The 13,767-nt window shown below is 32.0% G+C and overlaps 1 protein-coding gene across 1 annotated transcript; it reads right to left on the bottom strand.

Annotated features, from left to right (window-relative positions):
* Window positions 1-416: 416 nt before the first annotated feature.
* LOC126665039 (wall-associated receptor kinase-like 14) lies at window positions 417-7,051 on the bottom strand. Its single transcript, XM_050357713.2, has 3 exons — window positions 6,095-7,051; window positions 4,242-4,313; window positions 417-1,662 (listed from the first exon to the last, which is right to left on the bottom strand). Exons 1-3 carry the CDS (start codon window positions 6,828-6,830, stop codon window positions 521-523), a joined length of 1,950 nt encoding a protein of 649 aa, XP_050213670.1. The 5' UTR covers window positions 6,831-7,051; the 3' UTR covers window positions 417-520.
* Window positions 7,052-13,767: the final 6,716 nt, after the last annotated feature.

Below are 13,767 nucleotides of genomic sequence, written 5' to 3'. Positions count from 1 at the left end.
GTCATTAAAATAATGGCACTATCATAATATTACTATTTAAAAGTATAAAAAGATAATAAACAAAATTACGACAGTGCCACTATTTTAATGACGTGTCATAAGGTGAGTTCACAGAAGACTCAGTGGACTGAATCTACCTAAGAATCTCTCTTTTTTTCAATTATATTCTTTTTGATATTTAAATTATTACAAGCTAAGTCCAATTTTTTGAAGATTGTAATGTTTATGATAATTCAGAATCAAAACCACAAACAAAGAAGCAACCTCTACTAATTTACTAATCAGAAATTTATCAGATTAGTATTCTTAATTTATGAAAAATTGAAGTTTTCATTCAGCAACATTCTATCTTTTTAAATGAAAGTTTTTGGCTTATTATTAGAAAATAAGCTCATGTTTCATCAACCCCATTCAAAGATTCAAAAAATAAATTTCAAATGCAAAAGTTTACTTGGAAATATTCACACTAAAAATGAAGTAAATCGAAATATCTCAAGCCAAAGCACTTCAAATCACCGAACTACAATAACAGATTTAAATTTCCCTCTTCAACTTTGTTACCACTGATATTAGATGTAGTAGAAGAAGAAGAGCATGAAGATTCCACCGATGAACCTCTGCAAGTAATTTCTTCAGAAGGAGACCATCTACTTAATCTTATCCGTTCTAATTCAGCTGCAACTTCCGTCATCGAAGGTCTCATATCTTTATCAAACGACAAACATCTAAATGCTAACTCTGCTACTTTATGCACCGAAGAAAAAACCCAAGCATCGCTATGTATATCAAGAAACGGATCAACAATCTCAGCTAATCTCCCTTTTCCAATCCTGTCAACGGACAGAGCTGCCAAATTTACTTCATTATGCGGTCTCGAAAAATCGACCACTTTTAAGGCTGTTATAATTTCAACAACAACTACTCCAAAGCTGTACACATCACTTTTATCAGAAAGATGAAAGTTCTGATGGTATTCAGGATCGAGATAACCCGGAGTTCCTTGCGGGGCAGTTGATATATGCGAAATCTCAGCCCGGCCAAGTCTAGAAAGACCAAAATCCGCAACTTTTGACCTGAAATTGTAATCTAAAAGTATGTTGCTTGATTTTACATCTCTATGATAAATCGGTGGGTCGATTGCAGAGTGTAAATAAGCTATAGCTTGAGCAGTTTCTGCAGCGATCGTTAGGCGAATCGGCCAGTCAAGTCCTTCGCCTTTCTCTTTATGTAAATGCTGACATAATGTTCCGTTTGGCATGAATTCGTATACGAGAATTTGCTCGCCATTTTCGATTGAGCAGCCTAAAAGATGAACTAAATTCGGATGATTCACCGATGAAATGAGTTTGATTTCGTTGATGACTTGCTCAATACTGTCGTCGATATCTCTATGTTTGATTCTTTTAATTGCGACCCATAAGTCATTGTGGAGTTTACCGGCGTAAACTGTTCCGTAGGCGCCGGTTCCGAGCCTTTGTTTATCGGAGAAACTGTTTGTGGCTTTCTCGATTTCTTTGTAAGGATAAATGGGAATGTTAATCCCGGCAGATTGTGTTATGCTCAGCTTTCTGAAACTTTTGGTTTTTGATGTAAAGTAGCGTCTTCGAATCAAACAGTAAACTACGCCCGCACCTACCATTAAAACTGATCCTGAAATAACACCTGAGTAAAATTGACCCACTTTCTACATTTAGTATTACAATTTGTTTAATGAATCAAACACAAAAGGGCATTGGCCTAATGGCAAAGAATGTTTTTTTTTTATATAATTTGGGAAGGGGGGAGCGCTTGTGGGAGGATCCTTATTGGGTTAAATATTTAAGAGGTATCTAGTTATCACATACTTCAAAGTGATATCAAAATTTTAATTTGCTTCGTATCGTTTAAAAATAACATATCCCATTTTTATTAGTCTCGAATTACATTTCATTTAGCTGTATGTTATGTGATTTTTTTTTCTTTTACCTTTTTTTAGATAAACAATTTATAAGACCACTATTAATATAGCTAAAATAAAAAAGAAAATTCAAATTATTTTCTTTTTAATTCATATTGTTGTTACATCAACTATCATGGGATAAAAAGAATGCTTTTTAATAATTAACAATTAATTTTTATTTGATGAAAAGTATATTTAGATTTCCAACCAAATTAAAATGACCCGAAAAATCAAGTAATATTGTTGTTACATCAATCAACAGTTAGCTTATCTGCCAGTCACACCAATTTATTTATTTTCTCAAAAGAATATTAAAATATACGATCTGAAATAAAAACTAAAGGTATAGTATTAAAAAAAGGAAGGATCAATTCACCCCCTCAACTTGGCGCAAATTATCCATTGAGTCAATTTCGCTGTTTTTGGTACAAATTAACTCACAACTTGCGTTTTCGTATAAAAAAAATCCGCAATTAATGTTTTCGTATCAAAAAAACCCCTCTGACATAAAAAAGAGAGTGGATTAAGCAATTATGTTTTTTTAACCTAATTAATTCTAATTTAATACTAATTCAACACAATTAAACCCTATTTAACATTAATTAACCCTAATAAAACCTAATTCTAACCCTATTAAAAACCGCCGCCGCCTACTGAAATCCGCCACCACCGCTCTTTGTTCATCCCTTTTGGGATGAACAATTGGATTCTTCATCCCAAAAGGGATAAACAGCTCGTTCATCCCTAGGGATGAACGATCCGTTCATCCCTAGGGATGAACGATCCGTTCTAGGTCGGTGGTGGATCGGCGGTGAAGGTGGGAGTGGAGGCATACGGTGGAGGACGGATAGTGGCCGGAGAAGGAAAAAAAGAAAAAAGAGAAGGAGAAAGGAAAAAAAAGTTCTCTTAAAATATTACTCCCTCCGTCCCACTCTAATTGACAAAATAACTAAATTACAATAACCAATACAAACTAATAAATGACATAGAGAGTTACTTGTATACCCTTCTATTGATAATAGAGTTAATTAATGCTATTAGTATATTAGTCAAATTTTCATTAAATATTCACCATTTTTCCATAAAAGACATGACTTTAAATGAGGGTAAAGATGGGAAATTAAAGGATAAAATTATAGTTATGTTAGTTTTGTCAATTAGAATGGGACACCAAAAACTCCATATTTTGTCAATTAGAGTGGGACGGAGGGAGTATTAAGGAGGAGAAGGAGGCGGAGGAGAAGGAGGCGGAAGAAGAAGAAAGGAAAAAAAGGTTCTCTTAAAATATTATTAAATTATAAAAGGCCAAATTCTAAAAAAAATACCAAACCTTTGCGTTTTTTGTCAGTTATGACCAAACCTTTCAAAATTTGCAAATATAATCCGTTTTGGCAAATTATGTTCCTTTTACAGTCAAATTCGAATCAAACCGATTTATTTGCCAACATGACAACCATGTATATAAGATTTAATCACAATAAAATATCAAATATTTGCGTGTTGTTCCATGATAAAAGGTTTAAACACAATAAAAAAAACAAACCGATTCAAAAATGGCTATAAAAAGAACATAATTTGTCAAAATGAGTTATATTTGCAAATTTTGAAAGGTTTGATCATAATTGACAAAAATTGCAAATGTTTGGTATTTTTTGAGGGTTTGGCCATTATAAAAATTATAAAAATATAATTAAAATTTAAAAATTATTAAAAATTAATCTATGAGATAAATAAAATACTATGAGTCTTTTTAATTTTTTTTATTTTATTACGAAGAGCGTGGTTCACTTGCTTGGGTGAGAGTGAGGGATGGGCTTTTGGATACGAAAATGCAAGTTTTTAGTTTATTTGTATCAAAGAAAATAAGAACAAATCACTTGATATTTTGTGCCAAGTTGAGGAGTAAATTGATCCTTTGTTACAAAAAAAGTACGAAGTAAAAATTTATGAGTCAATACGAAACATATCATTAAATTTATGTGGTAACCATAAAGAAAAATTCTTATGTAGACTCGGTCTACCACGTCATCCGTAGACCAAACATATCACATTATGACATGTCATTAAAATGATGGCAATCTTGTAATATTACTATTTAAAGGTGTAAATAAATAAAAAACGAATTTACAAGATTGCCATCATTTTAATGACGTGTCATACTGTGATAGGTTAATCTACGGATGACGTGGTAGACCGAGTCTACATAAGAATTTCTCATAAATTTAACCCTTTTTAAAAAGTCAACCTATACTACTATATATACATGTATATACTTGGTATAATTAAAGAATGAATTAATTACCTCCAATTAGAACGACAATTCTAGTTGCTCCACCACATTGACCAGATAGATATTTTTTCAGATTGCAAGATTCTGTTTAGCAAAATACACCAGGAAAACTTTAAGATTGGGAGGTTTTTACTTTTTATAATACCTTTTTAAATTCATCAAATAAATAATTTTCATTCATTGTAATGAAGATGAGTCCAATGACCAAAAACAAAAGAAATTTCATGGATCTACGCAAGATTCTAATACCCCATCTTGTCTTCAGTTTCAATTAAATAACTGTAAGTTATAGTACTATAGTCATGAATGTTAGGTTTGACAAAAAAATACACCTAACTCAAGCTACCAATGAGATTTTTAATCACGTAACCGTGCTTATTCAATTAATTACCTAATCATTTAACATTCAAATGCTACTTAATTAATCAGCTAATTGCTTGCCGACACATATATAATCCCAATGTATACGTAGTATGTACATTGAATGGTGATCATATTACTATTACTATAGGGCCACACGACTTGAAATTTATGAATTCAGCCCTAGGTGCACCATACATACACGATATAGTAATTTCTTTTGAAGAATTTGTATTCTAGTTCACCAAATTTTCGTAATGCCGAATCATTACCTCTAGTTATTTATTAACACTAACAATTAGATAATCACGGTGACACTTACACACTATACCATGCATATGCATGATGTAAGGCTTATGCTTGGAGCAGTATTAATAAGAAAAGGCTAAATCTATTTTAAGGTCTTTAAATTTTTATTTTTTAGTTCATCAAGTCCTTCAACTTTTATTTGACTTTTTCAAATTCTTAAATTTTTATTTCTTAGTTCATCAGGTCCTTCAACTTCTATTTGACTTTTTTAGACCCTTAAATTTTTATTTTTTGGTTCATTAGGTCCTTAAACGAAGATCCATTTAAGGATCCAATAAACCAAAAAATAAACAATTAGGGACTTGAAAAAGACAAATAAAAATTGAAGGACCTGATGAACCAAAAAATGAAAGTTTAAGGACTCGAAGAAGTTAAATAGAAGTTAAGGGACCTAATGAACCAAAAATATATAGTTTAGGGATCTTAAAATACGTTTAGCCATAAAAAAGGCTAAACCTATTTTGAGGTTCTTAAATTATACATTTTTGATTCATTAGATTCCTTAACTTCTATTTGACTTCTTTGGATCCTTAAATTTTCATTTTTTGGTTCATCATGTCCTTCAACTTTTATTTGCTTTTTTCAAATTCCTAATTGTTTATTTTTTGGTTCATTAGGTCCTTAAACGGATCTTCGTTTAAGGACCTAATGAATCAAAAAACAAAAATTTAAAGACATGAGAAAGTTAAATAGAAGTTGAGGGATCTGATGAACTAAAAAAAATGAAAGTTTAAGGATTTGAGAAAGACAATAAAAATTAAAAGACTTGATGAACTAAAAAAATAAAAGTTTAAAAATCTTAAAATGGATTTAGCCTAAAAAAAAGTTAGATGTTAAGTTTCAATCAAAATTATTAAAGATCATTAAATTTTGTGTTATTTTACTTTGATCAGCTAAGTTTAATTTGTTCTAAATTAGACATTAAATTTTTTAAAAAGCAACATATGTACAATTTCCTTTTCTTATGAGTTATGCCAAAAATAAAAAAAAGAATGTTTAATAATTGTAAAAATTAGATATTCATTATTAATATATGAGAAAATATGACATTAATGGTAAATTGAAATCTCATAATTAAAATAAATAGTTATTTTAAAAATTTAATACCAAATAATGTTTTTTACTCTAAATTTAATAAATTTCGACCAACTTTTAGGAGCAGTAATAATTATGGATAATAATTAGTTTCAGCTAACCTTTCTGGCAGCCGGCACCAGGGGAGGCATAACCATCTCCGGTGAATCCATTTTTGCAGCTACACCGATATCCTGGTCCCTGAGGAGTAAGAAGCGAAATACAATGGGAATGATCAGAACATTGGCAGTCCCCCGGAAGCCACCACCCTAAATCCATCACTTGTATAACCAGCGAAACACCTAGACCATTCACAGTAGACTCCGACGATATTGACGACAAAAAGAACTTACACTGTCCAAGCTGATCACTATAATTCTGATAAGCGAAAAAACCATCATTGGCTAAACTAAAAAGACAACTTATACTGCTACTATTCGACGCCGAACAATTAAGCGATTCAAAATGAGTTTGTACGCTAATTGCAGGTATGTTGCAGGGCAAAACTTTTACGGCGGAGCAGTTATGTAAAAGAATGGCGTTTGTCGAAATCGGGGCGAAGTTTTTCGTGAATAAAGATGTGAAGGTCTGGATCGGACGGTTGCATTTGGGTTCGAGATCGATTCTTATGTTTTGCTCGTCAATGTATTGGATTGGAAACTCATTGACAAACATAATTCCGTCTCGGCTGCAATTTAAATGGATTTTGCAAGCTGAGGAGAATCCGAAAGGGTAAGAAACATGGTTTTTGCCGCATGTCCGATTGCATAATGGAGAAGAAGAAGCTTGAGAAATGAGTAGTGAAAGAAAAAGAATTGCAGAGAATAGATAATATGGTGGTTCTTTCAAGAAAATCATATCTTTTTGGTATACAATATTGTGTATATTTTCTTTAATAGAAGTAAATGAATTCTAAACTGGTTATTTGTATGATCGACAAACTAAGGAATAATTGTTTGCGTTTGCAATTAAAATTGAGAGTGTTTTTGAATAGAGACTGAAATTTTGTGCTGGCTTGAAGGAGTAGACTTGAGAACTTATTGGACGGGTAAGATTAGATGGGAGTGATTTTTTCTTTTCTGAAAAATGTTAAATTAAGAGCGTGACATTGATTGATATGAAATTTAAAAGTGGAAATAGTTAAGAAACAAATAAATTTACCAATGAAACTACTAGATGAAGAGATGAGACTTTCCTTATTTCACACTACTTTTATTGCCTGTTTTACACTTTAATTTGATCATATTAGAAGTGCCCAAGAAACAAACTACCTTCAAAATTGAATCAAATGTTTTGATTTGATTTAATTAAAATCGTTTCTTAAACTGGGTTTGATTTTAAATATAAAAAAAAATATAAACAGAAGAAATAATTGAATTGACTAATTCAATTTGACATGATTCTTTTTCATATTTTATAAATATAATTTGATTTGGTTTTAAAATAAATTAATTTGATTCAATTTAAATTACAAACCCTAAAACAAAAGATATATTGCCGAACTTTAAATATTTTTCTCATCCCTCATGGTCAAAATGGTCATAACAACGTATTCGATGTTTGACCATGCAATTTGACCTTTAAGCAATAATGCTTCATTTTTTTTCTTGATTATATAATTGATGAGGACTATAAGATAAAGAGTATAGTATGTTCCAAAAAAAAAAAAGATGAATAGTCATAAATTTATTGTATAATTGCCCCACACGTCATTGAATCATTGATGCAGCCCTATTATTTATCTGTCTATGAAAATATTGACTAAGAATTTTGGTTAATTTGTGTGGCAAAACAAATCTCTTTTCTAACATCTTATAATTTGACGCTAATGTTAATCACTGTCCTAAAAGTAGTTGATCTACCCAATGGGAGTTGGTCCAAGTGGTAAGTGGCTTGGTATCGCTTAAGTAAGGTCTCGGGTTCGAGTTCTTATGAATGCAGAAAATTCCCACTGGCAGACTACCCACCATGCCAGGTGCGCGACGCGGGTCGGATCCGGATTAGTCAGGGCGAAGCCTTGGAAACCGGATGGGCTTACCAAAAAAAAAAGTAGTTAATCTAGTTCCGACTATTACATAAGAGATTGCATTTTAAAATTTTATAGTTAGCCTTAACCGTTTTTTGTTAACATAATAAAATTACGTATTTATACTATCTCTTCCATCCTATTCAATTAAAAAAAATAAATTAAAATATCTTCAAATTTATTTTGAATTTGAGGGGGTCATGTTTATATTTTAAATTTTTTATTTTATTTGATAATTTTTATTTATAAAATAATTTTCATACTATTTTTTTTATCATGTACAAATAATATATTTGTAAACACTATTTTTAAAAAAAATATAAAGCATTTAATATAATACATAATATAAAAGTAAAATTACTACTTCTTTTAACTAATGTGCAATGAAATCTTTTGTAATTAAAATAGGATAGAAAAACTATAAAATAATAATATTGACTAATTATCATTTAACATTCCATCAAAACCAACTACATCGACATCAATTTCTGTTCGCTCCCTCATTCTCCCTTACTTTCACCCTCAGGCGAAACCATAAAACGAATTGAGCAAAAAATTGCCGCTAAATATCATCCACGTCTCTTGACTTTAGAGCCTCCTTACAACAAACCCCTTAAAATTCAAAAACGGTTATTAAACTTCTTCAGATTTGTGTGTTTGTAAACCATTTCCCTCCAACAATCTATTAGAACCGTTAAATATTAATTAAAAGGTCTAATTCCGACCTTTTAACCCCTTTACGATATATTCTGATGTTAAAAACTTGTCAATTATACCCTATTTTATATTTTATTATTTTAATTGTACCCTAAAATATTAAATTGGCATCCTTTTTATTTAGAAAAAAATTAAAAATGGTCTCTATGTATAGCATATATTAATTGTACATGTTTAAAATTTATTTAGAGTTAGTTATATTAATTAAGAATTTAAATAAATTTTAATTTGATTATGGTTTTTAGTTAGGACTTATTTATATTTTTTTTGAATGAAAATAAATTTAATTGTATCTTTAAACATGGTTAATTGAATGGTTTCATCATTTAAGTAAAAAAAATTAACAAAAATTAAAAATTGGGGTATAATGGAAACGACAAAATGCGAAATAGGATAAACTTGACAAGTTTTCAACGTCAGGGTAGAATCGAAAAGGGGCTAAAAGGTCGGGATTTTTTTAAGACATTAGGCCTTAATGAAATATAACCTAAAAAAGATTAAACACACATACACATCATCTAACACCCTAAAAATTTAAAAAGCTCAAAATACTTTTAAACTCTTATAATTTAACTAAAAAATAAACTCAATCCAATTAAATTTAAAACTACTCATTCAATCTCTAACCGTTACCCACCATCCACCACCACTGGTGAGGATCGTCCTCAGGCGAGGACGAGCATATTAGTTTCTCCTCGAGCGAGGACAACTGAATTCGTCCTCGCCTAAGGTTCATCCTCACTGGCAACGGTGGGTGGCATTAGAGATAGAATGAGTGATTTTAAATTTGATTAGATTGGATTTAATTTGATCAAGGGTATTTTGAGTTTACTAATTTTTTAGGGTTTCTTTTAATGAGATGTCAAATGATGTGAAAGTGTTTTTTTAAATATTGACACCTCATCAATATTTGACGATCCTAATAGATTATTGGACGGAAAAAGTTTACATGCCAAACACATAAATATCAGAGGGTTTAATGACCATTTTTGAATCTTAGGGTGTTAGTTGTAAGAGCCTCCTAAAGTCAAGAGGCTTGTGTGATTATTAGCCATATATTACTAAAAGATATTAAATTACTCTCTTTCTCTCTCTCTCTCCCTCTCCCTCTCTCTCTCTCTCTCTCTCTCTCCTTCTCTCTCTCTCTAAAAACTGGCCACCACAACACAAGTAGTGGGAGGTGATTTAAGTGTTTTTTATCATAAGGTTAATGTTCGTGATTTTTTTTAACATTAACCCTATAATTTATAATAAAAAAACAAACCATAAAAACTCCTCAGTAAAATCATGACTTCCAAATAAGAAACAAAATCAAGTAAGGAAATATTTAAATAACAATCATTTTTTATATATACAAATATATACCTCTTTACTGTGAAAATGATTATAAAAATAAGTTTTCTATTTTCACTGATGAAAATAGAATTTAGTAGATGATTAGTAGCTTGTGATAATTTTTTAGGATAATTATTATTTACTTCATGAGTTTAAGTTCGGATTATAAGCCTGAAATGTTTTTGGTAAACAAAACATGCTAAATTACGCACCATCAAATCCTATGTTTTCATGATGGATTCATCGCCAACATCAACCATAATTCATACTATAATATGCCATCGTATAATTAGGCAGCTACAAAAATTTCTGTTGGGAATTTAAATTATATGTTTCTATCTGCATTGCTTATCCATAGGGGATATAAAAGTAGTGCAATAATTTGGGATAATTAATTAGTTGGCCCCAATTCTAAACTTGTTTTTGGTTTCACTAAGCTGAAAACTGATAAAAAAAAAAACAAGAAAAGCAGTTACAAGGAAAAGGATAGCAGCAGACTTTATTGGATTTAGAACTACAACTAGGGGTGTAAATGAACCGAGCCGAGCCGAGCTTTGGAGTGTTCATGTTCGGCTCGTTTAGCGAACAAGGTGTTCATGTTCGGTTCATGTTCAGTCGAGCTTTGAACAGAGTGTTCATGTTCGGTTCGTTTAAATTTTATAGTGTTCATGTTCGGTTCGTGTTCAGCTCGTGTTCGTTCGTTTAGCCGCTAAACGAACAAGTTCACGAACGAGCTCACGAACGAGCTCGATAAGTACTAAACGAGCTCGTTCACGAACAAGCTCGCGAACGAACTCGATAAGTACTAAACGAGCTCGTTCGTGAGCCCGTTCGTTTACCGGATAAACAAACGAACACGAACTTTTAAACGAACAAACACGAATATGAGCTGAATAAATTAAAAACAATCTAATCGAACTCGGTCACGAATATGAGCTGAATAAATTAGAAACATAATTATACAAATTAATCTAGATATGAATTAGTTCACGAACACCTAATCGAGTTTTTAAACGAACTTGTTCGTGAACTATATACGAGCTCGTTCACGAACTTGTTTACGAACTCTTAGTCGAGCTCGTTCACGAGCTTGTTCATGAACTCTTATTCGAGCTGTTCGCGAACATAAACGAGCCGAACACCACTATGTTCATGTTCGGCTCGTTTATATTAACGAACATAAAATCATGTTCAAGCTCGGTTCGTTTAGAATACGAACGAACATGAACCGAGCTCTTGTCGAGCCGAGCACCGAGCTGCTCGCGAACGGCTCGGTTCATTTACACCCCTAACTACAACTATATGTACAAACATATCTTACATAAATATATATATTAACTTATAGTTAATCAAGGTGCAGCAAAAGCATCATCCACCCACCGGACAGAAACTTTTTCACGATCATCACCTAATTTTGACGAATCATCAGCCAACCCAAAAAAACCTTGAACAACAGCTCGGACCTTGTTGGCACGCTTACGCTGTCGAATCCTACGCAAAACGACATCTTTGTTAAGCGTTTCAGAGGAGTGAGCTGGTTTCAAGTAAACATGGCTGGTCACGCGAATACCACTTAACATTTCTTGCTCTTCAGTGGAGTTGTTGTTAGTGTTATCATTCTCTGCTTCTGAGAGAGCTTTGGACACTTTAGACTTCAAAAACGACATCGTAGCTGTAAAGTTCAGGCTAAGTAAGTGAAGTGATGATGGATCTTGTCTTATTTATGCACCGCAAATGAAGTTTAAGGATTTGGGCGGTGCAAAAATGGTGGTTTCGAGGTATTATTTATGGCTAAACAGTGGCAGAGAATCCATTGTTTTTTCTATTTAAAAAAGGTCGGTTGCAGGTTTTATGAATATTTAACTCTGCAGTTATATGCTTTAAGCATTTTTTTTCCTTTTATTTGTTCATATTTATTATTATTTTTAGCTTTTATAAAAGTAGGTTTGGATTATGCTCAATGCTTATATTATGTTTGTATCTTTTCAAAATGTGGCTAAGAATATCAAGATTATGCAGTGATTCTCAGCAAGATTTCTATTTTGTGCCTCGTGCTTCATTATCTTTCCCTTCCAGCATAAAAAGTTTCTTGATGAGTCGGATATTATAAGTAGCCCAGCCCAACTCAAAAATGGACGTGGGCGTCGAGATCAAAAGCTTCAGGTGAATTGACCATTGGTCGAGTCTGGACCTTTTAATAAAAGTTTCATCCAAAATATTTAATAGCTTTTGGGATAGGTTGACGTGGGCTTCGTTAAATATATGACTGATCCAGTTTCTTTAATTTTATTTATGGAAGAAATTTTAATATAGATTTTGTAGATTATTTATTTGTAGATGAAATTTATAAAATGAAAATATATTTAGATTAATAATCAAATTATATTAATTCATTGTATCATACTATCATTAAAAATTAATACATTTATTGATAAATTACAAAATGTCTGTGGTAGATCTGTGCCGGAAGCGTTACCTGAAAGCCACAAACAACGGTCAAAAAGAACACCGGAGGGTGGAGTCTCCAGGCGTTCGCTCCGACGCTCAAATAAGTCTTTTTAGTAGGGGAAAGAAGAGAGAATAGAAAAAAGTAATATCAAGTGAATAGAAAGAAGTACTTTAGGGTGCTATCATAATGTGACTTATATAGAAAGTTTTTGTGATCCTCTTTCCCTTGTTAAGTAGGTAATGTGTGATATTTTTCATATCTCGGTAGTAAAAGTACGAACCTCAGAGATAAGTCCTTTCGTAGTAGAGATACAAAACATTGGTAGCTGGTACCTCGGTATTTGTATCTCGGAATTTATGTGTGTTTGTATCTCGTCCGAGTGTATCTCGGTCACCTTAGGTGTCAGTGTTAGTGGTATATTGTTGATCTGGCATAAGCAGGAGATCTGTTTGTTGAATTTAGTGACCTCTCATTTCGTCGAGGTTACTTTGCTCCTATTATGATACGTTATCAGTCATAATTTTTATTTATAAAGGATGTAAATAATGAGGTGCATAGTTACTTGTCCTCAATGAATAGCCCGTACTAGATCTTTGCTTTAGCGATAATTGACTTAGATTATCTCATTGAAATATGTTTAGCATATCGAACGACCAATCATGATTCATGAGGATAGATCTTTTATAAAAAGTATCTGTAACAATTAAATGTATCCTCCCATATGAAATTAAAATTTGTCTATAATTTTTTTTGAATAAAAACTATGGTAGAATTGTATAGTTCATCTAAATTAAGTTTTATACACGAGAGAGTATGTCCACTTTTTGTAGTGAAAAAGTTGAGCTACACGATGCTTTAGTTTATCCCTTTCGACACTCTATTTGTATAATAAATTTGATTCCATATCAACGTTCACGTGTCAATGCAACAACAAACCAATTAAGTTTGAGCAACAAGCTTGGTTGTTTAGAAGCAAGATGCTTCACCATATTTGGAGTTCACTGTACACTAGGTTGCCACCAAGCAACTTCATTTCCTCTTTTGTTTTTCATTTTCATTCCATCATTGCTAATTTTCCATTCTTCTTCTTACGTACATCCGGACATGTGGCAATCAAACACTGGTCTGTTGCAATGGTCCTGCAAATTTCCTGATTACCAGGTGTCAATAAAGTACACCAATCATGAAATCAATATTTAAACTGACAGTTTTTTAATCTGGAACGTGGCGACCGGACAGGTTTTTGAGATACTGTGTAACACCTGTCA

Source organism: Mercurialis annua, linkage group LG1-X (genome assembly GCF_937616625.2).
Source record: "Mercurialis annua linkage group LG1-X, ddMerAnnu1.2, whole genome shotgun sequence".
In the NCBI taxonomy this organism is placed as follows: domain Eukaryota; kingdom Viridiplantae; phylum Streptophyta; class Magnoliopsida; order Malpighiales; family Euphorbiaceae; genus Mercurialis; species Mercurialis annua.
The sequence above is the reverse complement of the archived record's forward strand: the minus strand, read 5'-3'. Positions and strand labels throughout refer to the sequence as shown.